Source organism: Anomaloglossus baeobatrachus, chromosome 3, assembly GCF_048569485.1.
Source record: "Anomaloglossus baeobatrachus isolate aAnoBae1 chromosome 3, aAnoBae1.hap1, whole genome shotgun sequence".
NCBI classification, from domain to species: domain Eukaryota; kingdom Metazoa; phylum Chordata; class Amphibia; order Anura; family Aromobatidae; genus Anomaloglossus; species Anomaloglossus baeobatrachus.
This window is the reverse complement of record NC_134355.1, coordinates 137,044,981-137,072,900: the sequence shown is the minus strand read 5'-3', so window position 1 is coordinate 137,072,900 and position 27,920 is coordinate 137,044,981. Positions and strand designations below refer to the sequence as shown.

Sequence of the window (27,920 nt, the reverse complement as noted above, 5' to 3'; positions counted from 1 at the left end):
TTTTATTTTTATTTGGGCATTTTGTTTACATAGCACAATCTGTATTGAATTAAAAGTTTTCCAATTTTCACATTGGCCACTGGGATGTTTTTACTTTCTAGCCTTCCATGGTTTTAGGAAACAACACCTGTACATAGCAAAAAACAAAAATACTTATCAGCCACTTCACCACCACCTGCAATTCCTGGTAAAGAGAAAGGGATATACGGATCAGAGTCTAGCTGGTCACCAGACGAAACAATCCAAAAAAAATCCAAGAAAAGTCCAGCAATCCCAAACGATAAAAAATTCCAAAACTTTATTTCACATTTTAAAATTCCATGGTTAGGACTCCATTAGGAAACAAATGAAAGGGAAACAGATGACGCGTTTCTGATCCAACAGATCCTTACTCATATCTGAGATATGAGTAAGGATCTGTTGGATATGAGTCAGCTGTGACATCACCTATTGTGATTGGAGGATCCTGTCTTGTCAGCTGTGTATAGAGATGTTACCTGTTATTGTAATCCTGTCTTTCAGAATATAGAGACTGTCTGTAAACTCTTCTGTAAAGGACAGGAAGTATAAGTCTAAAAAATCCCTATTACAGTGTAAAAATTGCAAGAATACAATTTTTCTTTTGTTTTATTTGTTTTTTCTTAATAAAAATTTTGATATGAAAAACAACAACGTACAAAACATTGATAATATTAAAAAAAATATTGTAACAAAAAAATGACAAAGCACCACTCCAGCGGGTTCTGGTTTTTTTTCTTTCTTTCTGTAAGCCCCCTGTCACTTACTCGCCTTCTGGCGGCTTCACCTTTTTACTGACGCTGTTCTGGTCCTACGGTGCCATCTTGTGACAGCAACTTCTCACTGTCCGGAAGTCAGAAATTACATTACAAGCTTTCAATACAAGTCTATGAGAGCCAGAACGAGGCTCTCCTAGCGATGTGTTGAGTTGTGACCTTCGGCTCATGAAATACTGAAGCTGCCGGCAGGCCACAAATCGCCAAGACTAGCCGGTTAAGTAGTGATAGAAGATGAAGCCGCCAGAAGGGGAGTATAAGACATTAGTCAGGAGACTTAGATTTAAGGGGACCCTGTCACCAGATTTGGCGACTATATGCTGCAGCCACCACCAGTGAGCTCTTATATACGGCATTCTATAATACTGTATATAAGATCACAGGCCGCTCTGTATAATGTAAAAATAATTGTATAATACTCACTTAAGGGGGCGGTCCGGTCCGATGGATGTCGTTGCTCTCTGGTCCGGTGCCTTCTCTCACCAGTCCAGTAGCTCCTTTATGCAGCGATTACCATTCCCCTTCTTCTGAGGCCCGTGTGGATGACGCGTCCTACGTCATGGCCACTAGCCGGCATTGAGATCCTGCACAGGCGCACTTTGATCTGCTCTGCTCATCAGGAGATGATGAGGGCATGCACTAGTGTTTTTAGAAAATCTTGGTTATGGATTGTACAGAGCTCGGAAATATTTTTGAGTTGGAATTAGCAGGAGGTGGAAAGTGTTTGAAAGTATGGTTTAACCCCTTCACGACCTTGGACGGATCTATCCGTCCAGGATCGTGTCCCGTTAAGCCCCGCCCCCTGCCGCGGGCAGGCGGCGTGGATCGGCACACATATCAGCTGTTTTCAACAGCTGACATGTGTGCCTCCTAGCCGCGGGTGGAATCGCTTCCACCTGCGGCCATTAACCCCTTAAATCTTGCTGCCAAAGTCTGGAAGCAAGATTTAAATGCGCGCGGCCATGTTTGTTACTTACCGCCGCCCCCACCGGAAGTCACGTGTGTTATCACGTGACTATCGGTGGTTTCCATCGTAACACAGGGTCATGTGATGACGCCTGCTGCTATGATGTTTCACTTTCGTTTTCCCTCGGCCGAGAGCAGAGGGAAAACCAAAGTGACTGAATCTGCTGTTTACAGCTGTATTGCTGTGATCAGCAGATAGCAATCAGCGATCGGATTGTTGATTTGCTATAGCCCCCTAGGGGAACTAGTAAAATAAAAAAAAAAGTAAAAAAAAAAGTTTTAGAAAATAAAAAAAAAACAAAAAACCTAAAAGTTCAAATCACCCCCCTTTCCCCCCATTGAAAATTAAAGGGTTAAAAAATAAATAAATATACACATATTTGGTATCGCCGCGTTCAGAAATGCCCGATCTATCAAAATATAAAATCAATTAATCTGATTGGTAAACGGCGTAGTGGCAAAAAAATTCCAAACGCCAAAATTACGTTTTTTGGTCGCCGCAAGTTTTACGCAAAATGCAATAACAGGCGATCAAAACGTAGCATCTGCGCAAAAATGGTACCATTATAAACGTCAGCTCGAGACGCAAAAAATAAGCCATCACTGAGCCATAGATCCCAAAAAATAAGAACGCTACGTGTTTCGGAAAATGGCGCAAAACGTGCGCCACTTTTATTGGACAAACTTGTGAATTTTTTTAACCCCTTATATACAAGTAAACCTATACATGTTTGGTGTCTACAAACTCGCACCGACCTGAGGCATCACATAGATACATCAGTTTTATCATAAAGTGAACACGGTGAATAAAATATCCCAAAAACTATTGTACGATCCCACTTTTTTTGCAATATTTCCGCACTTGGAATTTTTTTGCCGTTTTCCAGTACACTATATAGTAAAACTTATGATTTCATTTAAAAGTACAACTCGTCCCGCAAAAAACAAGCCCTCATATGGCAAGATTGACGGAATAATAAAAAAGTTACGGCTCTCGGAAGAAAAGGAGCAAAAAACAAAAACGCAAAATTGGAAAGTGCCTGGGGGCTGAAGGGGTTAAAGGGGGTTAGAGCAGAGTCCAGGGTTACCCCGAGGCAGCGCCCCCTGTTATCTACCATGCTGCCTGCAGATTGGACTGCATTGTTATGGTGACATCTTTCCTTTAAGGCTGCGTTCAGATGAGTGTAAGAAAATCATCTCACTTTCCTCCAGAAAAAATGGACAACCCTCCTCATTTTTTTTACATCCTTGGTGTGCATTTTTACACTTTAGAAGTTGATAAAGTTTATTAGAACAAATACCGTTTCCTATGTAGATAATTACAATGTATCCGTAATAAGCAGATGATTCGTTTGAGATAGACTTGTATAGGAGAGTCTCATCTGAAATAAGAAAGAAAACGGAGACTTGGTCTCTGTGACAAAAGCGTCATCTGCCTTATGGAATACAGTTGGTCGCTGTGCTGTCCGGGTGCTGTCGATTTCAACATGGGCAGCACTTATACAGAAAATACACAGCACGTGTAATAGGGAGACGTACACTGCTAGGAGAGAATAATGTGGCAGCTGGTTTCTGTACAGTTATTACACACAGAAATGATAGCTACAATAATGTAGGTTACTTTGCATCCCACACAAAATAATGCATTCATAAAGCTGAGGTCGTGCTATGCTTCCACATGTAAAAATGCCTCCTACACGGTTCAATACATTAGCGAATCAGTTGTGTGGCCTAAGGGACGAGTCAGCTCCTATATTTGTCATTTGCACATAAGCCGCTTTTCTCTTAAAGGCTCCTGTTCTTTGAATGTTTTTGTTTTATGGTAAGAGGAACACATATACTGTAAACACTCCAAAAGACTTCAGGGATTTGGGGAAAAAAAGGAGGAGATTGAATAGGATTCAATGACCATCTTCCTTCGCAACACCATGGCTTATGAGAAAACCATTAATAAGCCTTTTCACTAGTTAATTGAAAAAAAAAAGCCAACAAAAATAGTAAAAAATGCTCAAAACAAAAGCAGACGCGAAAAGCATAAACACTGTACACAATAAATGATACCAAAAGAGATCTGAATTCCCTTTTGATTGTTCTCAGTGACAATTACTTCAGTATCTGTCTGGCTTCACAGACGCGGCACAGTTTTCAGACTGTATTTAAATCAATTGCACATGGTTTATTAATGAACGAGTTTTATACAATGGATGATAAGAATTTTATATACAATAGGGGATCAATTCATTACTTTGTGCTATCGTCCATTGCAAGGAATTAGTTAGTTATTGATTTCTGGTGGAATGAATTATCCTAATGGTTAGAAGATCATTCTTATTAACAGAAATGACAGCCCTAGCTTGGAGGAAAGATTGCTTACTGCGGAAATTAAACAGCTTTAACTCAATAGTTAAAACAGCCAGAGGTCAAGAATTGAGTGGATTGCACTAGGGTTTTTTAAGGGATTTCTTAAAAAAATAATAATAATAATAATATCACATGACTCTTATGAGGAAGTTAGTGTAATTATGACATTTTGACAGTTTTGTAATCTGGATTGGCTGTTCATGTAGTCCTTCAGGAACCCTCTGGTCACTTATAGGGGGCAACAGTGCAGTTAAGGAACATCTATAAGCTAAATTGCCATTTTTAACACAATATTATATATAATCATGAAACTGATCATTCAGTTCCAAGAGATATCCTGCAGGTATGGGTAATATACACTGACGAGCAAATAAATAACAATGTTTTCAACTCTTGACTTTTCAGGCTCGATTTCTCACAATCCACTACACCTTTGAATGTGAGATCAACTATTTAGCATATGATTAGTTATGTAGATTCTTGTTATGTCACGACATTTTTGTTTTCTCCCTAAAATTTACATGTAATTTTGTTTTATTTTGTTAGTATTTTGTAAATCCACCTTTGGCTATCAAGACCACCTGAATCCTTCTGGGCATTCTCAATCAGATTCAAGCAAATCTGATCCCAGGTCTCTTCTACACAGTCTTAATGTTGGTATTTACTGGTCGACTCACTTGGGTACATATACAGCTTTATCTTCAAGTCTACCCACAAGTGTTCGATTGGGTTGAGGTCTGGGGACAATGGAGTGGCCCCCCACTCTAGCACCTCTAGTTTATTGTCATTGAACCATTTCTTCGCCAATTTTGATGTAGGCTTTGGGTTATTGTCCTGATGGAACATTGTCGTTTTTTTCCTTCTCATAGTACTTGAGTGTACAAAGTAACTTGTCTTGTTAGATACTCACACATAGTTCAGCATTGAGATCACCATTGATCCTGGTCAAGTATTCAATGCCTTTGGCTGTGGAACAGCCCCATATCATCAGGCTTTTTCCACCGAACTTGATAGTTCCTTCAATTTCTCGATCCGTTAGCACCTTTTTCCCTTGTTTATTCCAGACCTATTTGCACCCATTAGAGCTTAGTCTTTTGACTTTTGTCTCATCAGTCCATATCACCCATTTCTAATCTTCTACTGTCCACTTTTCATACTTTTTTGTAAACTTGACTCAACGCTTCTTATGAAGATATTGAAGTCAAAGCTTCACCATCTGTTTTTGGGTTACTATTCCAGACTTGTGTAATGTGCATTGCAGAGTGCATGCATGAACATCTGAGATCTCACTATTACAAAGCATACAAGCCACCTAATAAACCTTGTGATGATCCGACTTGTTGACTCTGATATTTTGCCTGGACATCCACTTCTTGGCTTTTGATTGCATGGACAGACTTCATTTTGTAGTATTCAACTGTCATGGCGCCCCCATGATGCAGTTTGACAATTTTTTTGGCAAGAGACCACTATTGATGAGCTGGATAATGCTGTTTTCTTTTCTTGGGAAATCTTCTTCGTTCCTCTTCCTTGATTCTAACCAGTGACCTTTCACTTGAGAATCAACCTAATAATACACTGATTTGTTATGGAATGTGAGAACAGGTTGTAAGAAAGAAAAAGATTTCCCCCACCACCAGGAACAAAACAATAACAATTCAGTGACATGACAAAAATCTGCTTAACTAATCATATGCTAAATATTTGTAAGTCAAATTTATGAATGAGATAGCCTAGATAATTGTCTATAAAAATGAAGGTAGTCTCACGTTCGAAGCTGTAGTAGATGGTGAGATATGGAGCATGAAAGGCAAAAGTTGAAAACATTGTTACTCTTTTGCTTGTCACTGTATATAGTGTCAGTATTTTTTCAGGCCCTATTGATTTTGGACTATAATTCTCACTATTATTTATTGTTAATGATGCAGCATTCTGTAGTTGTATGAGAATAATTACACATATAAATGAAAATAATAGAGTGCAATTAATCCCAGTGAAATAACTAAATCACTGGGTGTAAGGATAATATGAAAAAATACTTATGTAAGAGTTGGGAAGACCAGAAATCCCAGGGATGGCAAGAAAATACCCCACATATTACACTGCTATAAGGCAGGTTCCTCTGGAGTAAATCAGTTTTGAGTACTAGTTAAGTTGTTTTTGTTCATTTTCTGGTTTGTTTGATGCCACTTATTGAAACATGATCCACTGATTTATCCTCCATCATTTCTGACCAAGTCATAGCTAGTGATGTAGCTGTTTAGGGGGCACTCCTAATAATGCCCTTTGGCATTAACCCTGACTCAAAATGTAATGTAGCTTCATACCCTCCAACTTTAGCAAATAGATAGCCCCTCCATTCACCCACATGCACATCACAGCCCATCGCTCCGGCTTGCGTCGCTCTGCAGTGAACGAGAGCAGGGAGATGATGGGCTGTGACGAGCATTGAAACACAACCCACAGCGCAGTCACTCAGGGAGAATGAGGCCTGCCTCGTTGATGTCGGGTCAACTGGAAGCTGACGTGACATCACCGGATCTCAGAGGTCACGGAGCCCGGGGGTCATGTGATGGGGATGAGTGTACCGCAATAGCACTGCTCAGAGGCACAATTGACTCCACAAGGTATTTGAGAAAAGCCTTCTTCATGAACTTTACATTGATGTGTGGCCACTGTGCTGTGTAGTGGACCACCCCTCTAAAGGGTGAGCGTTCAGAGAGAGCTGACCGCTGCTCATCCAGGTTAAACTTTATGGGGCAATTCATGAAAGCTTATACAATATAAAAGTACCATAAAAACTTTGAAAAGTAACAATATTTTTTGCTGAACATGGAGTTGTGTAACAGTTTGCAACTTTTAGCATTTTCACACCACTTTGGATCAGCTCTGCCAAAGCGAACAGTACTGCCACACCCCTTGCCGAATTCATAATATCTGCCAGCGTTGTTAGTGCCCGAATTGCTACTAGCTTTTTTTATTCAGTACATGCCATTTACTAGAGGCACCAAATTCATTAAGTGGTGTGTGCCTCTTAATACATTCTGCGCCACTCACTCTGTCAAGTTTAGTATAGTGCGAGCTTGCTGTACGCCAGTCTTGATGAATCAGCCCCAGTATTTCTGCACAGCCTGATGAAGGGTCCAAAGCCGTTTCCAAAGATAATTTCAACCACATGGGGTCTTTAAATTTGGGTCTGGATTAGAATACAATAAAGCCACTTCAGTCTGTTATCCAGTCCATGCAGTATAACAAAACCTGCGTACATTTGAGGATTCGTAGCATTCTTTTTATGGATTTTTCAGATTTGTAGCAAAGTTCACCTTACCTAAAAGCTGAAATCTTTGGAAATACTTGGTAAGCTCTACATGTAAATCCCTGTTCAGGGCATCGTTTTTCAGCTCTGATAATCACCATTTCCATACTTTTTATGCACAGTTTACGCCACTGTAAAGACTACTGTTAACCATAACATCTTCTGATCTGAAAAATATAGTTTTTATTCAATTACTTTGTGTTTCATCTAAGAAGAAGATGCTAAAATGTAATTAGCGATTGTCTCATCTACTACAAAGCCCACAGGGCCCTTGCAATAAGCAGCGCTCATGATTACGCCGGTGGCAGAAGAGGATAGAAAGGTCAGGTTTAACATCCTACACATGTTAATCATATTTTGCAAACTAGACTGAGACTGGTAAATGTTTATCTTGCAGTTTGGGTAGCGTACATAAGTAAAAACCATATGTGAAGCTTCATTATGGGATTTACATCTGGCATCCTCTGGTTATGCTTTAAACCTTTTCACTGCAGATGGTATAATTTAGACAGTCCAATATTGCAGGTGGCTGTGAGCTACTTTCATGCTGCCAGGTTGGCATCCAGATAGAAGATGATTTGGGCATCGCTAAAAATTCTAAATATAAACTGCTGAGTCAGTCCCTGGAGCTCATTCCCAGCGCACATACAAATGAATACAAATATCCATCTGCTTGTACTTAAATCAAAAAGGGCTATCATCATGTTTCAGGTTGACATCTTTTTTCAGACTGAATTACTAAAAATTACTTTTCATAAAGGGAAAGTAATTCTTTGATTCAGGGAATTTAACCCATTGCCCTTGTAAGTTGGAGAAGGCCATTTCTCTATCTATGAGACAAATGAAATCCTCAGCTGCCTGCGATATTGGAGAATTTGGATGCGTATAGAGAGAGTGTCCATTACTTTAACATTGATGGCCTATCCTTAGGATAGATCAAATTAACAAAATTGTGAACCTACATAAAGTGGTGCGCCATTATCAGAGCGTCCGTATGATCTGTCTATGTACGAAAGCCGCAATAATTGGTGTTAAGATGATTTAAAATCTCCCAGATCTTGATACCTGTTTGATACATGTACAATTTTTTGTCACTGTTCCTTACAGAAGCATCCTCGTCAGCTGGGCCACCAGTTTTGACTGGCACATGTCTGTCAATGGATGGAAGACGTCATGAAAATGATGAGAGCTGGCATGATGGCTGCCGCGAATGCTATTGCCACAATGGACGGGAAATGTGTGCACTGATAACCTGTCCTGTTCCCGGCTGTGCCAATCCCACCATTCTTCCAGGACAGTGTTGTCCCTCATGCCCAGGTAATTTTAGATCGTAACATAAGCATTGATCGCACACACTTATATAGTCTCTAACATCTTCTGCTGACATTTTAGCAGTACAAATAATACTTGCTTTATTTCTTGTTAAAACCTTGTAGGATTATTTTTTTGCACTCGTCTCACTCGTTATATTTTTTTTTCTTTAACTTTTCAATCATCTAGATCTGTTCCAGGTTAGGAGTGATTGAAACCCCTTTGGCTAATAAAGTGTGTCTGATGTTAAAAAATTGATAACAAACATCTAATCCTTTGATGAAACCGAGCATGGAGAAAAAGTGATTGACGTATGAGAAAGCTTTTGATAAACAGTGCCTCTAGTGTTTGACCTCTTCTGTTCCTTATTGATCAGTCTACACCAGATGATGAAGTTATAATGATGAAGTTAGGATTTGAGATATAACTCTTACCTGCCCTCTCTGTTTTGGACACCAGCCATTCTCCCGTTATACATTGTATTTTCTCAAATTTTGCAAACTCCACAGGCTACACACATCGGCTCTTGTTAGGGTAGTCCATAGCGATATGAAGTTAATGATTTCTACAGCTATATTTAAATGCTTTTTAGACTTCTTTGAAGACCACGGTATGGATCCATCTTTGCTAAGTGATGTATCAGATTTCCATTGTTTGGAATTGATTGTCTTATTTCCAATAAATGTTCAATGTAGCATGTAAATAGCAATCTAAGGACAAGAGCGTGTGGGAACCATGTAAATGGTTTATCATTGATTTTACAATAGGAAACATTTTTCAAGTTATACAAAAGAAATCTATAATATTTGTTCATAGATCACTATAATACATTAGGCTTGAAGAAGGATAGTATAGCACACCATCTGATCCAAGCTTTTATTTCATATCAAAGGTAAAGCATCAAGTCCACTATAATCGGCCAACGCGTTTTGAACGCTTGTGTTTTGGGTAAGAACTAAGTGTTCGAAATGCTTTGCATGATGACAGTGGACTTTATGTTTCTACCTTTGATATATAATAAACTTTGAAGTTTTCAAGTCCAATGGGCCATGTGCTGGATTATCCTTGTTCTAGCCTGTATTATGACCCAACTGATATGTATGGATCCACGAACGAAGGGTCTCTGCAGGATTTACCTACAAATGCGGTGAGCTGGAATAATCTGTTATGGGCGGTATGGTGACTCAGTGGTTAGCACTACAGTCTTGCAGCGCTGGGGTCCTGAGTTCAAATCTGTAAGGAAAATTTCTGCAAGTACTTTGTATGTTCTCCAGTTTCCTCCGGGTTCTCCAGTTTCCTCCCACACTCCAGAGACATACAGATAGAGATCTTAGATTGTGAGTCCCATAAGGGACAGTGTTGCTGATGTATGTAAAGCGTTATGGAATTTATAGCGCTATATATGTGATTAAACATTATAATTATTATAATACACTAGGAATTATTAGTTTAGTAAGCAAAAAATGTATTACTACCAGAATCAAGCCAACATGAATCAGTCTGTCCGCATGATTGCAGCTAGGTATTGTCACGATTACGGTGTGATGAACATTCTGTACCATTCTGCTATGCTCTTTTGCAGAGCCAGTATATGTTGCTTATGGTGCAGAGCGTTTTGCAGGATGAATGCTCTGCTGGTTGTTTCACAAGCACTGGGTTTCGCACTGGTGCTGGGAGGTGCTCTCGCAGATGCTTCTCTTTCCCGGTGATTGCTCTGCTTCATGAGGGAGTGTGTTAACTCAAGACGCTGCCAGTTTTAATTCCTGTTTACAGTTGTAATGTTGGCTTCCATGGCTTACCTGTCTCTGCCTTTACTCCCTTGTTTCTGTTGTGACTTCCTGGCTTCTGACCTCGGACTTCCTACTGACCACGTCCCCGCCTGCTCCCTGAATTCTGTATGTACTGTCCTAGAACCCTGACCTTCAGTTTGTATCTTGACCTTGTCTCTGTTTGCCCCCCGTGTACTGTTGTGAACTCCTGGTTTGATCTCAGCCTGTTTGACTGCCTCTACATTTACTGCATACAAGTAGTGTCTAGTGCCACCTTGTGACAGTCATCTCAGGTATGCCATGGCATTTCAGAGAAAGCATAGTTTGAAGAGCTGGCCAAGGGTCATGAGCTGAGATGTGACTAGTCCGGCGCCACTCCCTGCTGGCTACTCCCTGCTTTGCTCCAAGTGATGGATGGGTTTCTTTCTATACACACAAAGTCATACTGAGCAGGGCAACGAGAAGCTGGCTGGGGGCTGTGCCGGACAAGTCGCATCTATATCTATAGTCTATTTTTTCATAATGTGTGTTCTCGGAAAGGCCGCAGTATTTACAGAATAAAACATACTTGGCTGCAATCGCGCAGGCAGACTCTTACTCATGATGCCCATGGTTTGGACATCATTAATCTAATGAGAGGTTCCCTTCAAATTCATATTGTGTATGTAGGTGCAACAGACTTTCATCATATGGTTTCCATTGGAGAGCTGTAAGCACATATCTTGTAACCCGTGATAAATTCATGTACAACGTATTTTAGAAAACTATATAACTTTCTATTAGCCAATGAATTCGCCAGGTTTACTGAAGACATCATACCCCTTTAGTAATGGAGTCTGTCCACAATCACAATATAATCAATTTCTTCTTCTGTAATCCTAAACTAGGAGATATTGCAGCTACATTCATCTTTACTAGCGATCAACCGAAATGCAGTTTGTCTTTAGGAAGAAGCCACGAGCATGAGAACAATGATAGACTGATTAATGTTGCTGGCCTGCCTTACTTAGTATTAGCTATGTCAATGCTCTGCCTGATTCCTCCGAGAGGTTGGCCGAATCCTTAAAGCAGCAGAACAAAGAGGATTTAGTCTTTTTTTTTTTTTTTTTACATTGCGTTGGCTCTAATAGAATCTGAACCTGTTGTGTTAATAATCATTGTCTTCTCAGGTAGCTGCGGCATTGTAGATAGTGGAACAAGAGGTGCTATTAATCAATGCCAATGAAATGCGGACAACGCAACAGCTTTCCAGGACTCGTCCAAGGTCACAGGATAGTGAAAGCCACTCTTTTCTTTTTATTTAAGCTCGCGCCATAATGCAATTCTTCTGTCAATTTATTTTCAATAGTTGCAGAAAATAACTTTTTCTGAACGCCGCCTTTAGATTACGTGTCAAATAAGCAGCATTTTATAATCGCCCCTTATAAATCAAATAATGCAAACAAAAGCTGTCAAGTCCCAGTATTAATACAAGAGACCTGTGGCATTATGCTTTGGTTTATGCGAAGAATGCCTCTGCAAATTGCAATCTGACTGTGCCCTCCGCCACCTGTCCTAACGGAGATAAATGAGGACCATCTGCGGCTGCATAATAAAATGAACAACGTAAATGCTTGACCTAATTATTATTAATAAGCTGTTATTATACCACCATTGTGCTGCAAGCGCCCCGTGCTGTTCTGTACACCAGGACCAAATGCCGATGGTTAGCTCACACAGCGTCTTCAGGCTGGCACAGCAGAAGGTTGTGCTATCTGCTCCACTTGGATGAAACCATTCCAACTGTCTCAGACAGGCGGTACGGCAATAATAAGATTAGGGGAAGGCAGTCTGACAAAATGAATCAAGGAATTCAAATGTTTGGCTTTAGCTCCATTAGTTGAGTACATTCACATTTAGTAACTTTTATTATGTAATTGTATAATATATAACATTCTTCAAATTTTTTTCACTTGGGGGATTACTTGGCGCAGCTAAATATGGCGGATATATAAATAATTCTAACATTCACTTTTGAAATTTGAGATAGTTAAATGTGTTTTTTTTATTTGCATTTGTTTTACTTTTTTATCCTGATGTACAAAGTAGTAAGGAAGAAACATACAAACTTTAAGTGTCTAACAAAAATAAAGGCAATAAAAAGCAATAGAGCTTGTATATTTAAAGGGAATGACACGCACGTACAGTCTGATCTGTGAACAGCAGGGTATAGAATAGGGGAAGCTGAGCAGAATGATATATAGGTTTGTTGGAAAAGATTCAATATAAGGCCAAAGTCACACTTGCGAGAGACTGTCACGAGACTCGTATCGCATCACCCGGCACAGCCTGCCACCCTCTGGACCGGCGCGTCTAAGCTGCATAGAAATACATGCAGCTTACCCGCTCCTGTCAGGAGAATGTGTGGCTATGCCGGGTGATGCGATGCGAGACTCGTGCGAGTGGGACTCTGGCCTGACTTGTATTTTATTCATTGAAATCCCCGGTGTGCGATGAGTCCAATAGGAGATCCTGGAGTTTGTATATATAAGAGTCCATTAGGCGGTACTACTAGTGAGGGATGTCTATCTCTGCTTGTGTGCAGTCATTCATGGAAGATTCTCAATCACTGAACAAAGAGAAATAGAGCAGCACAGCCAAGGAGTAAAATAATGGAATCCGACTATAAAAACTAACAAGGAGTAAGGACGTTATTGTTAAACTGGAAATACATCAGTTTCTCATGGCTATCATGTGAATCTTTTCCATCTCAAAGAATTATTATTTTTTTGTAATGCAATATAGAAATTTCCATTATTTTATTCCCTGGATATGTCGCTCATTTGTTTATATTCGTGAAGCGGCCAGTCTGCTGGACCACTAGGTGCCATACTCACTATGTGTGCTATGGATGGGGTGAGTCTTCACATCAAATTCTCTGCAATCACTGAATAGGACCTTCCTCTGGACTGAAATGCATACAATTATATAAATAAAATGCAAGTTTTTCTGTATATCAATCTGATCAGCTCCTCCTGCTTTATAAATCCTGTCTGCAGAGCATATACCATGTTCAATAAGACAGGTACCCCTTCACGACCTTGAACGTACTGATACAGCTCTTTAATGCGGGCTCACACGCTGAGTCTGCACCTTTCCCTACACATGCTGGTTGATCTGATCACCCGACAAGTGACTCTAACAGCGGTGGGCAGATTGGAGTTCTGCCCACCGCTGTTAACTAGTTCAGTCCCACTGTGAATCTCGGACAGCGGGAATTCACGATTCCCTGTGGTGAGCGCGTCATTCCCCACTCCCATCAGCAAACCCATGACATGATCGCGAAGCGCCGAGGTGTTGTCATGCCAACCAGGGTTCAGCTGATGACTCCTGTCTTCCTGTCTTTGTCATGACTTAGTTCCTGTGAACGCCGGAATCTCCAGTAATGCCAAGCCTGGATTCAGTTACCTGCATTGCACTCCGGAGCTCTCACCTGCAGCCTGGACTGATCTCAGAGTTTGCAGGACTGAACATCGAGCGCCAAGTGATTGATTTCCCGGTGATTGCGGTTCAGTTCATGACAGCTGCGGACAGGCTGGGCTGATCTCTGGAGTTCACGTGAGAGCACCGGAGATCAGCACAACCTGTCTGCAGCTGTCATGAACTGAACCGCAATCGCCGGGGAATCAATCACTCGGCGCTCGCGGTTCAGTCTAGGCTGCATGCTGGAGCTCAGGTGAGTGCTCCAGAGTGCAATGCAGGTACCTGAATCCAGGCCTGGCATTACTGGAGATTCCTCCGGTAGCCAGTCCGACGCTAACGCCGGCTGAAGCATCTCTCTATGCAGCAAAATTAATCGAAATATCTCAGCATTAAGTACCCTAAGTGGACTAGTAAACGCAACAAGTTTTGTAAAAATATGAGAAAAATAAAAAAACTAAAGTTCAAATCCCACCATTTTGCCCCATTGAAAATAAAACAAATAAATACACATATTTGGTATCCCTCTTTCAGAAATATTGGATCAATCAAAATATAAAATCAATTTATCTGATTAGTAAACAGTGTAACAAAAAAAATAAAAAACATGAGAATTACAGTTTTTGGGCCCCTGCAGCATTGTAATAAAATGCAATGAAAGGTGATCAAAACATCGCATCTAACCAAAAAATAGTATCAGTAAAAATGTCAGCTCAGGGTGCAAAAAATAAGTCCTCACATAGCCCCAGATCCCGAAAAATAAGAACGTTACGGGTCTCGAAAAATGGTGACAAAAGTGCCAATTTTGAGGGGACAAATTTCTGAATTTTTTTCCATCACTTAACTTAAAAAAAAAAGCTATACATGTTTGGTATCTACGAACTTGTATTGACCTGTGGAATCATACTACCAGGTCAGTTCTACGATATACTCAACATAGTAAATAAAAAAAAATAAAAAAATGTTGAATTGCACTTGTTTTGCAATTATACTGCACTTGGAATTTTTTTCCCATATTCTAGTACACTATATAGTAAAATTAATATATTTATTCAAACGTACAACTCGTCCTGCAAAACAAAAAGCCCTCATATGGATATGTTGATAGAAAAATAAAAAAGTTATAGCTCTTCAACGAAAAGGAGAAAAAAAATACAAAAAAGGAAAATCACCGGGTGGTGAATTGGTTAACAAGGGTAGATGTTGCAAGCTGAGACACACATGCCATTAGACACTGCTGATTTCATAATCTCATTGGCTAAGATGCTTCTGGATCTTAGATCAGTCACATGTATAGCAGGTGCTTTAGAAATGAGAGTTGAGGCTGTAGATGTATGTTATGTGATTTTCTGCCGTACTGTCTGACTGATTGCCATTTAGAATCTTAAGGATACTGAGATAAGTGAGCAGTTTATGAAAGTTCACTGATCATTGTAGGATTATGTGCCAGGAGCCTTATAATCGGCCCATTTTATCTTTTATATTATTTTCAAGGCCAGGTCTGTCGACAGTGCAGTCAAGGGCAGATAATTGAATAGGAATATGTCTCTTGACCACCGGCTTTATAAAAGGAATAGTTCTAAAGCGAAGAACCAAAGGTTGTTCCATTACTAATCCATTAATAATCTGATGTCTTCGACAAACTTTGTGAAGCCCTTGACATTTGAACGAATCCGTACAACTCCTTGACTTGTGATATTCTGTTTCATAGAGAATGTGGTATTGCATGCCATGGAGAAATGTAAATGTGTTTCTATGGCACCAATGAGGATGCTAATTTCTTGCAAATGAAAAGCTCAGAAGCAAAACCACTGAGTGACTATCGATTGTACTAGAAATGAATTAGGTTTTTTAGAGAGATACTACATTTTCAGGTAAGCTTAATCATAATGTGCCGCATAATTGTCAGAGAGTGCTTAGGAGCTTTTTTAAATTTGCTACAACTAATAGCCCAATTTTATTTTTAACTACGGACTGCATGTGCTGTCATTCGGTGTGTACGTGGCTGGAATTCATTGATAAAACGGCACAGTATTTCAAAAGGCGCCCATATACTGTATACCTAAGTGGCCGAAGTTGCCGATTTCGGCCTAGAGTCTAATGTGTATGGAAGTCTCCTGACTCATCCCCATCAGAGGATGTCGGGCAAGATAAGAATCAGGCTATTTGAATTTTAACTCACAACCCTTTCATTCTTCAGGAGATAAGCTGCTGGCAGAGCAGTTTGTCAGCAACTTTCTCTATTCTCCACTTTGAAAACACATGAACATTTCCCCAAGACAAATGTCGAAGGGCTTGTCCACTACTTGGACAACAAAGCGAAAAGAAGAAAAAATAGGTGGCAGTCACCATACCATAAAAAACCTTTTTATTCACAATCCTGTTAAAACATGGATGCAGGTGCAAGCAGACAACGTTGGTTGGCTTGGTGGACAATGGCTGTTTTGCCCACAGGTGCGCTTCAACAGGAAATACTACAAAATGACGAGTCCTGCGTCCAATTAACGCTAGCTTCTATCTTCCCGCCTTCAGACAAACAAGTTAATCAGCAAGTGAGCGCTGCGGCTGCTGCTCACTTCCTTTTGATTGGTGCTGTACTGCTATGTAGAAAGGCGGGGAGACAGAAGCCAGCGCAGATTGGCTCACTGGATGTCACAACATAACATGAACCCCTGGAATGCGAGCCCTGGCACCATTGTAATGGCACCAGCTGTGGAGATGAGTATAGGCTTATTTATTTTACCTGGGGGAAACATGGAATCAGAAGGGGTTGTTCTACTAGTAGACGACCCTTTTAATTTGTGAGCTATCATATGAGAATTGCCAGTTTTATTCTACAAAGAAATAAAAATCTTCGGCTGAGCTATCTTCCCATCAGTATGAGGCTTTTTATTTTATTTAATTAGCATTGGATCTTACTTGCCCTTTAAATTTTAAACCTTTTGGCCTGGGAGAATCAATATGTGATAGAAATGGTTAGGATCCCATCAGAAAAAGAACGCTTTGTTATGGCTGATGGCCACAAAAAATTAGCCAGTTAGCGTGCTAATTACTGTCATTTTACAACTATATTCTATATAGCACTGTGCAGGTATGTATCATTGGTGCAACCTCTGCAGCCGCACAGGAGCCTAAGAAGTAGGTGGGCCCACTTTTAAGTCCATAGAAGGTGGAATTGTGCATTATGATGAGCTATTGGATTGCATATACTGTTGTTGTTTGCCACTGATACTGCATACTGATATAAAAGTTGACATATCCAGTGTTTGCACACATCTTAGCGCATACAGTGTGCTGCTGCACTTGTTGGCCAGTTGTCTAGATGCACACTGCATCACGCTATTTCTTTTTCACAGGTTTGTTTAAAATGGTCCCACCAAATGGACAGAGAAATGAAACTATATGCACATGCGGTTGCATACTTCGGTCTACCAGTTACTGTCTTTAACAGTCGTATTAACAATAGTAATGAGCGAGCACTACCATGATTGGGTGCTCGGTATTCGTTAAGAGCAGTTGGATGCTTGCATGGGAGTGACTCAAGTGCCCCAAATAATATAATGGAAGGCAATGGGGAACTCAAGCATTTTTCCAGGATCTCTTCCAGAAAAATGGTTTGAGTTCCCCATTGACTTCCATTATACTCAGGTACTCGAGTTGCACTCACGCGTAGCATCCAACTGCTCTTGACGAGTACCGAGCACCCAAGCAGGATCGTGCTCACTCATCACTAAATACCAGCTGTCATCAACTCTGTATTTAAAACATTGCAGCACAAGCAACTTACCATATTCCAGCTAAATCTTTATGGACACACTCAGATGGGTTTTCTATTTTGGAAATTAAAATGTCAAATTTCAGGTCACTTATAAGATGATCATGGATGTTCCAGTTTGCTCATTTTACATGGTGCTTTGTTAGGCCTCCTTCACATGTCCGTGTTTCCGGTACTTGTGACGTCCATTTTCACATGTACTAGAGACACGGACACACGTAGACCCATTAAAATCAATGGGTATGCGCACACCGTGTGTCCGTGTGGAGCATATGTGTGTCCGTGTGCTCCAGACGTAGACATGTCCATTTTTCTCCAGGGGTACGGATATCACACAGCCCGTACACATACGGAGAAAACACGTGCTTGTGAAATTAAATTATTTTCTATACTCACCTTCTCCAGCCTTGCTGTCTTTGCCTCTGCTTGTTGCTTCAGGGACAGCTAATTATGCTCATGAATATTCACTGCACCGCAGACCCGGAAGTAACAGCAGCGGGAGTCAGCAGGGCCGGAGACAGCAGCATGGGGAGATATCAGAACAACTGGCCGCAGTGCTGGGGACAGGTGAGCATAAAGTTCCTGCTCTCTGTGTTATTACGGATAGCATACGAAGAACACTCGTGTGCCAAAGTCACAGCACACGGAGGGCCATACGCACCTTTTACATGTCCAGGGAAAAACGTGTGTTTTTTTCACGGACGTGTGAAAGAGCCCTTGATGCTGATATGACTGGTAATAGGAGGAGGCCCTGACTACAGTCTCCCTTCTCTCGGCACAGCCCGCTTTAAGAGATAGCCAAATTGTAAAAGCTTTAATATTATATTCAGTGTGGCTTATTCTCATTCTCTTGAAGACTGCAAATACCCCTCATTTCTTAAAATGCACGTCTAAAGATGGTTTCATGACACTTCTGTTTTGTAATTATCCCTATTATAAGATGTGATTTTTTCCGTCCTTTGGCGCAGCAGTCAGCTTCAGCCTTAATGCAGCTTATACCTCTCATCACTTGTGCTGAGGCTCCAGCATTCATGACTATATGTGCTATTTAGCTTTTAGGGAATCAAAATTATGTGGTATGCATCACGAAAAGGCGATTTAGTCTTTTTTTGTGTAAACTTTCGCTAAATTCCAATTTTTGCTGTGAATGATGAGATGACGGACGATAAGTAATTTACAAGCCTTTTCAGTTTATTGCAGTCATCTCCATGGCTACAAGCCGTATATAATTTTCTGTTTTGTGTGTGAGAAATTTAGAAAAGTTGCAAGCGCCAAACAAAATACTGTTCCCTGGTTTTCGAGAAGACACAAATTTGCTCAGAACTAAAGGTTATTGATTTTCTTCCTGCCTCAAAAACAAAATAAAAAAAATGTTTGTTGTAAACAGAGACGTAACTTCTGGCAGTCAGATACTTGTTACTTTGAGGAAAACCTGTCACCAGGTCAAAAATGGCCGGTTTTCAATCTGATTTTATTCCTGCTGCTCCCCTGAGTATTCTGTGTTTTTTTTCCTCTAACTGTTCCAGAGATATTGTCCTTTATATTTACTGCCTTAATATGATAATTAAAGATGAGGAACTATATTAGAGTGGAATAAAATTCTACTTGAGTTTTGCAAAAAAGAAGATTTTTTTGTAATTGACTCAACAAGTTGGTGAACGCTGGCCACCATTTTTCTAAACCATTAGAGGCCATCACAATGTCAAAAAATAAAACAAAAACCTTATGCTCATCTCTCCAGCCCCTCTACTCCTCACCACCACCCGTCCAGTCTTTGTTGTATCTTCCGATCAGCCTCAGCAACACTGAAACCCTCCGTGCCTCGGTTGCTTGGTAGAGGCTTCTGAGTTCGCTAGGCCCAGGATGGTTCTGCGCATGTGACCGCAAAGGTTGCAGCTCCTGACGTCACGCTGTACACAACCGCCTTTGCAGGTGTATGTACAGAACCCTCTTTGGCCTAGCAAACTCAAAAGCCTCTGTTTTGCAACCAAGACCTCGGGGATTTCAGTTCTGCCGACGCCAATCCGTAGATGCAGTGATGACACCAGATCGATGAGGAGTTGAGGGGCCAGAGAGGTGAGTACAAAGATTTTTAATATTTATCACATATTACAGTTATTATGCCATGGAGTCTGGAGAGTGGAGCAACATAATGGACTTCTCTGTAAATCAAATCTCCCAGGAAAATTTACACAGACATGTAAATCCGAATTTTGCGTTATCCAATCATCTCTAAGGCTAATGTTTATAGTCTTCAATGCATAGCATATAAAAACCCCCCAGCATAGAATCATTAGTAAAGACCATACAAAATAGCACTATACTAGAAAGCCCAAATCTCTGGAACCGTAACAGAGAGCAACAATAATAGAATCACACCATAAACAGCCAACTTTGCGCTGGTGACCGAACTTCATTAATAGGAGACTGAATGTCAGCATTAATGTTCAAAGGCCGGAGTCACACTTGAGAGGGACTCACGAGTCTCGCATCACATCACCCGGCACGGCCTGACGCTCTCCGGACACGAATGTGCAACTGCATAGAAATACATGCATCCAACCTGCTCCTGTCAGGAGAGTGTGCGGCCGCACCAGGTGATGTGATGCGAGACTCGAGAGAGAGTCCCTCGCAAGTGGGACTACAGTCAAACACACATTGTATGAAGTCAGAATACCTTTATACTTCCGCCACCATTAATTATGTCACTATCCTATTACATACAAAGTAACAGGCCACTGAGCTGATTTTGAGAACATTTCTACTGCTATAATATCCCTGTTCAGCAATCTGACAAGTAAATCCTTGGTGATCAACTGCTGTGATGATCTATATTACATAGAAATGAATGGTGATCCATTAATTAAATGAATCTCTTCCAACTAAAATATTTTATTAACTGGTGTATTATTTAAAGGGGACCTGTCACAAAGTCAAAAGATTTTGCTCTTATTTTATTCTTGATGCTCCCTTGAGTATTAGGGTTTTTTGTTTTACCATATGGCCATCATGTGGCTCCAGAGATATGGTGTCTTGTTTTTTTAAAGTTGTTATGGTCTTTGCCAATAGGGTGTGGCTCACTGGCTAATTAGGCAGAGCAGCCTAAAGACTCGTCCCCAGAGAATCCCATGAGTAACACTCTCTTGGTGAAGACCAGAACAATAGATACAAAATAAACGCCCATAACTCTAGAACCATATGGTGGATTTAAAAAATTAAAAAAAATACTCAAGGGAGCAAAATAAGAGCTAAATCCAGCCTCTTTTGACCTGGTGACAGGTGCTCTATAAATGAAAGAATGGTGGTATGTTACTATAAGGATCACTCTATTAGACAATTATTATTTAATTATGTAATTTTTCTTTTTGTTTATATATATATATATATATTATATATATATATATATATATATATATATATATATATATTAGTACTTTTTTTAAATGTTTTATGTTTGCCACCATTTACTTATATGGAGTTCAACAGGTTTTGGTTTTTTTTTTTGTTTGTTTTTTTACTACATGGAACAGTAGTGTCCTGTACTAGTATGACTGTCAAATAGTAACCAAAACCTAAAGCAAATAGACATATTGTAGCTGGTGAGGAATTGATACAAAGTTTACAAGAAAGTTGCTCAACAATGTGACAAGGTGGAAATGTTCCATAGTTCTACTAATAAGAAATGCAACATTTTCCTGATACTACTTACAAATCTTCCGTTACAGATGACTCCAGTGGGAAGAAGCCTGAGTCCACAGACCCATCTATCTGTCATGCTCCTGGAGGGGAGTATTATATTGAAGGAGAGACTTGGAATATTGATTCCTGCACTCAGTGCACTTGTCATAGCGGACGAGTATTGTGCGAGACTGAAGTTTGTCCTCCTCTTCTTTGTCAGAACCCTACTCGCACTCAAGACTCTTGTTGTCCACATTGCCCAGGTATGGCGCGGCTATGTCTATATGCAATTGTATGAAAGTTCTTTTTCTGTCTACTAGGGTATATTTTATGCTATTTTCAGCAATCTGCAGTGTCCTGGCATCCACTATCCATCCTTTGTACATACTGAAGAAAGGACTATGGATGGTAATCATGTCATTATATAGATGTGGAGAATTATTTCAGGAGTTTCAGGAATTTTGAGCAAAAAAGACTGTGTATCTTTATTCCTGTAGGAGAAGAAAGAGTTTAGAGCACTGTAAGTTACACAGCGTTAGCATCTAGCTATACTAGGGTCTTATAACCGCCATTGTCTGTTTTATACCTGAGTGATAAGAGTTAGCTGAATAGATGATGAACTTTTGCTTGACCATTTACAAACAAACCATGGCTTTTTCAAGGGATAATAGGATTTTAGAAAAGCAGAATAACAGCACAAAATAGTCCACTAACTGCACAAATTATTAAGTGGCTTTCTTAGACCTGATATATGGTATTTACTGTGATAATCTGTGTGAAAATTTCTGTATGATTTACAAAACCTCGTCTGGTTGACCGCTCCTCAGTGTCCTCCTTTCTGCTGAGATCTCACACTGCTCAGCACAAGCTGCAGCTGTCAGTCAGTCTGGATGGGCAGAGACTTGGACTCATTCTATAGGTGGACTCATAAACTGCTCAACTTATTATCAGGATTGTACAGTTATTTACAACATTTTTTTTTAATTAAGTCTACTAGTCTCATCAGGTGTAAGATTTCATTATAAAAGAAGCTGTCCGGGCTTGGGATAAAAGTCTTTAGTCACATAATGACTGCTGAATTTTGAGAGTGTGCAGTGTGCACGCTGTCACGATTCCACAGTATTTCTGGTGCTAGCGAACAGTCACGTGACTGCTTGTGTGTGATTTGTATACTTGCGGTCATGTACCCACTAGACTCATCTGGCTCCTCTCAATTCACGCTCACACATGAGATCCCGTGACTGTCCGCTCACATTGGAAATACCGGGTATCGGGATAGCATGCAGACCAGCAGCATGTAGCAACATAAAGTGACTGCAGACCTTTTGTCCCAGGTCCACTCCATCCCTTTAATATATGTAATTTAATATGTCATTTTATATGTAATTTACATTTCATGTGAATTCTGGTGACCAATCCTGTTTGAAATGATTTTCCAATCTTAGATGCCTATGTTATATCAAGGAAACCCTTTTTTCCCCCAAAAATATTGGTTGGCTGATTTTCCTATTGAAATAAATGGAGGTCATTGGAAGGTAGTCTTCCCACCGCTTTATTTATTTCAATGAGAAAAGCCTCAATTGATGGCCATCATTAGCCCTCCTTCTCCAGAGGTGGTCATTTATTTGGTTCTTCGAGAAATAAACCTTTACGGGTTTTTTTGCATGGCAATGCCATTTCCCAAATGCATGTGGCTCCAGTTTACATCTTGAGGATAATTGCTGTTATTTCAGCTTTGTCTTAGTCTTCTTTGGTGAATCTGTTCATTTTTTAATTTTTTTAAAGAAATATGCATTTCTATTTAGTTCCTGTCAAGTTCTTCATCTTCGATGCCAGCATCCGCAAATAATTGACAGTTACATCCCAAGCAATCAACACTATTGCTTCTTACATGTAGAATTGATTTTGATGATATATTACATTCTACGATTGCTGCGATGGACAAAACCTTTCAGTCATGTCAAGAATATGCAGTCATTGTGAGTTACACATGCGTCACAATCACTTCAGGGTAGAATAGCTGCCATAATGAATTTACTAAATTGCAGGAGGTATAAGTAATGGAAATACGTATAATTTCCCTCCGCGGAACCTCAATCACAAAATGAAGCACTTGTGTGACTGAATGACGGATGAATACAGGTGCGGCTCTATACCCTGCTACATGATTGCACAAGAAAGGAACCGAAGATTTACCTGTGTATGGGGGGAGCGTCTGCAGATACTGTGTGGATTATAGTAATATTGCTCCTTGGTAATTTACCACCTAGGGGTTTATAAGCTAGGGATAAAAAAGTATATTAGATTCCGGCTTTAAAAAAAAGTCTGAAAAAAAGTACTTATGATTGAAAAATGATTAACAGTTTTCAAAGTAAAGCCCAGCTCGAGAAGCACAAGTGACATAGAACAAGCAAGAGCTGAGGACTCAGGAATAAATGGCAGAAAATGAAATGAATTCAACTTCAGTGTATGCAAGATTACAGTGCTCCAGCGAGGATTAGATTAAGAGTCGTCGGGCCGTATGCAGCTTATCATTTTGCAAATCTGAAATACACTTTTTACACAATATGTACCATAGCGTTTCGACAACCAGCAAGCAATCTGGACGTTAAAGATCTTAAAGGGAACGTCCAGTCTTGACAGCGTGCAGTGATCACATTGTCACGATTTCCCACTACTGCCGATGCAAGCAACTGGTCACATGATTACACGTACAGTTCAAACCAGAAGTTTACATACACTATCTAAAAATACACAGATGCATTAAAATGCATCCACAGGTGTGTCTCTGACTCAGATGTTGCCACTAAACCTATCAGAAGCTTCCAAAGACATGACATCATCATATGGGCTGTTCCATATATTTTAAAGGCATAGTGCTCTTAGTGTATGTAAACTTTTAACTTTGCAGAAAATAATAAAAAATGCTTTAAAACATTCTCTCTCTCATTATTGTGGCATTTGGCAAATATATATAATTGTGGCTCCTAATTGATCTAAAATGGGAAACGTTTATTCTGATTTAATATCAGATAGTGAGAAAAACATGGAGATGTGCCTATTTAGATAGTGTATGTAAACTTCTGCTTTCAACTGTATGTGGTTCACATAAATTAGAAGAAAGTGAACTTACCCCTGTCGGAATATATAGTCCACCAGCCTCATATGGTTGGCTGCCTGGTTCCACTTTTGGTCCACAGCAACTAGAATTCGTAATCCAAAAGTGCACAGTACATCCGGAATTAAAAAAAATAAAAAATATTAGTGTTTCATTTAATTCATATAAAACATACGTCCCATCAAAAACACATGACATGAACTGAGAACAAGTTTTGCTGAATATGCCGATATAATTTTTGATATGTTCTTCTCTTAATTTGGGACTATTTAGAATAGCCATATGTCTATTTGGCCATTTTGGAAGTAATTTTCCAAAAATGGAGTTTTCTTTCAGTAAATGTAAAGATATGACAGGACTTGTATTGACATTCTTTGATCAGATTTATTGTTTTCTATAGAGAGGCATCAACAAGGTTTCGGCTGCAGAGTTACATTTTCCCAGGGGTGAATAAATCAAGGCACTCACCTTGACACATGTCAGGAGTCAGATAGTGGCATTGCATACCTGCGGTTCATTTTCTGGCCTTGATCAGACCAATAGTCCTCCTTGTCTGATATTTTAGAGGTCAGAGTAACTAAAGTGATGATTTATTTCGGCGGATATGACTGACCGGAGTCATCATGAACATTGCACGCAGGTGCTTTGCATTTGTGGATCCTTCTTATGGGGACTAAAAGATAAAGCTACAATATCTCTGCCATCTTAACCTTTGATTGCGGCTTGACTTTTTTCATTGCCTTTGATAACGCACAGTAGAAAATAATTGAACACAGATTGAAATGCTATTTCTGTAAATGAAATGAGATGGCCTCTCGTCTGAATTAAAAATGAGGAATTATGAATAAGATGCAAATTATTTTCCTCCTTGTAAGTGGGATTTATTTCTAAACCCTGAATACACGGCAGTTCTTATTTGCTTTTTGTATGGATTAGATTGCAAGCTCCAATAACCAGTTTAGCACTGACCTTATAAGCATATTTAGTCCCATTATCACTAACACTGGTCCAGTCTAAATTCCCTATCAGTATGTGTTTGGAAAATTTGTGAGAAACCAGAGTACTTGGAAGAAAAAACCCTCACGCATGGGGAGAACATACAAAATCCTTGGAAACATTGTCCTTGGTGGGACTTTAATCAAGGAATTCCCAGTGGTGCAAGGCTACAGTATTGACTACTAAGCCACCGCCCTATAACATATCACAGGTAACTAAAGCAGTTGCCTATTTTGGCAGTTGCCTATTTTAATTCTATATTCTGAGAGGGTTGACTCACACCACCATGTGTGTTGGGGAAAATTTAGCAAGGGCTTTGTAGCTACTTTAGTTTACGAGGGCCTCATAGCTTATTTTTAGCTGTGTTGATTGAATATAAGCTCTGAAAACTCACTAAAAATAGTGAACATCAATCTTCCATTCTGCATATTCTAATGGCCTAATTTTACCCAAACATGAAGTCTACTTCGGATTTGAGCTGATGTAGATTTCTTGCATCAGTTTCTGGTGTGAAATCTAGTACATTTCTTGGGCCAGGTGTGACACCACCACCTCCAGGTGAATTTTACATACAGTATAAGGCAATGCCAGAGGCTAGGGAAAGAGGCAAAAATGTATTGTTTCCACTTTTTGATACCACATTGTCATGTTCGAGTTCCCATAAGTTTCCCTTTCTGTTCTTGTTTGAAAGATGCCTAGGGGAGTCGAGAAACAGGTTGTTTATTCCACAGCAATCTAATGTATATGAGGCCTTTAGGATTGACCATTAATGAAAAATTGGACTTTTTATGACATGAAAAACTGTTTACCAGAGTAAATTTCTCTGTACATAAGAAAAAAGATGTACTGTGATTTGAGCTATGAAAATAATATGTGCGTCCTGATTACAGGCCTGTCTCATTGTGTAGCCCACGGCTTTGTGATTTTGCCAAAGTATTTGCAAGCTGACACACGTTTGGAATAGAAGATGACTTACATCTCACTTATAAAACAATGGAATCTAGAGGGATAATGTTGTTTTCCGAGCTTTTAGTACATGGACAGTTTAGGGATGACTCCAAGTGTCAGTGGAAATAGATCTCTATCTATTGCTTTGTAAAGAAAGGGTTTTTGTTTTTTTAAATAACCCTTTAAATGGGTGAATGTTGGGGTTTTGATGTAGTGTTCATTCTCCTCGCAGTGATTACTGAAGAACAACTCTCAGTAGATATCTGTGTGACTAATGTTTTTCAGATTCTGATCATTGTCGAAAACTAGTACGTTGCATTCATTTACGTGATTATTAAGCAGAGATGAAGTGCCCCCTGCATGCTCGTGTCTAATCATCCCCGCGGAGTTTTATCTCTTTGTACTAAAGCACAGTTTGACACTTTTTTTACAGTTGTATTATTAAAAACCATAAATGTGTTTGTTTTGTTTGAGATTGCAGAGCAAAAATTATAGCCGACATCAAAGTAGATTTGTATATGTGACAGGATAGGCAATACATACTACTGTATATGATGAGGTCTGTTTATTCAATAACTCTCGAAACAAGTCGTACGGTGCGGCCCAGCAAGGGAAATATTCTGTATGACATTACCACAGGGCCATAAATAATGCTTTATGACAGCCTGTGTCTGCTGCTCCATAGGCAAAATGACTGTAATGGTGGCCTGTATTCTGCTAATGGATTTACAAAGCAGCGGCAGGGAGTTTGATTTCCCTCCTATTCTCCAATGCTTATACTTAGATAACTGGTATGTATAAAGGATAGATGGAAAACATAAATGTATTCACCAGTGAATTACTGATTATCCTGTTTATGTGCCTTTATATGCTTCTCAGACATGTTCTTTTTATACACAGCCACTTAGCGACTTAGTTGAAAATTGACCTTCCAGCTGCTTTTTATCAGTACTACTGACTTTTATAGCTCATTTTTAACCATGTACCAATTTTTTTTTAGATGTTTTGCTGACACCAATAAACCAATGAGTTGATTTTTTCAAATGAAAAGTCAACCTCTGATATGTGTCCTATATTCTGTTGTGAATAACATTTGGCTATGAAAGATTTCCAAATTATTGCATTCTTATTTTCTTTACATTTTACACAGTGGCCCGACATTATTGTTATTGGGATGGTATTTGGCAGTCTTAGTTCCATGAATACTGATTGGAGTGGTGGCCTTTCATGTTTATTATTGTTGGTGGTCCAGAAGTCAGACCCAGGGTATTTAGACATGTTACAAATGAGCCCTACCACTCACATGGGGATGAACAAATCAGGAGATATGTAATACCTGTAATCAGCAGGTCCGTAGCTAGACTAGAAGAAACCCTAAATCTGACCTCAGTGATTAGAATCCTAATATAGCGCAGTGGTGTCCTCACTC

The 27,920-nt window shown here is 39.7% G+C and overlaps 1 protein-coding gene across 1 annotated transcript in view; it reads left to right on the top strand.

The window, feature by feature from the left end:
- The window catches only part of CRIM1 (cysteine rich transmembrane BMP regulator 1), a 943,646-nt gene that overhangs the window by 822,645 nt on the left and 93,081 nt on the right, over nt 1–27,920 (top strand). The window contains exons 11-12 of the mRNA XM_075339496.1: nt 8,545–8,754; nt 21,477–21,692. Of these exons, the coding sequence (XP_075195611.1) occupies nt 8,545–8,754; nt 21,477–21,692 (426 nt within the window). The remainder of the gene's footprint in view (nt 1–8,544; nt 8,755–21,476; nt 21,693–27,920) is intronic.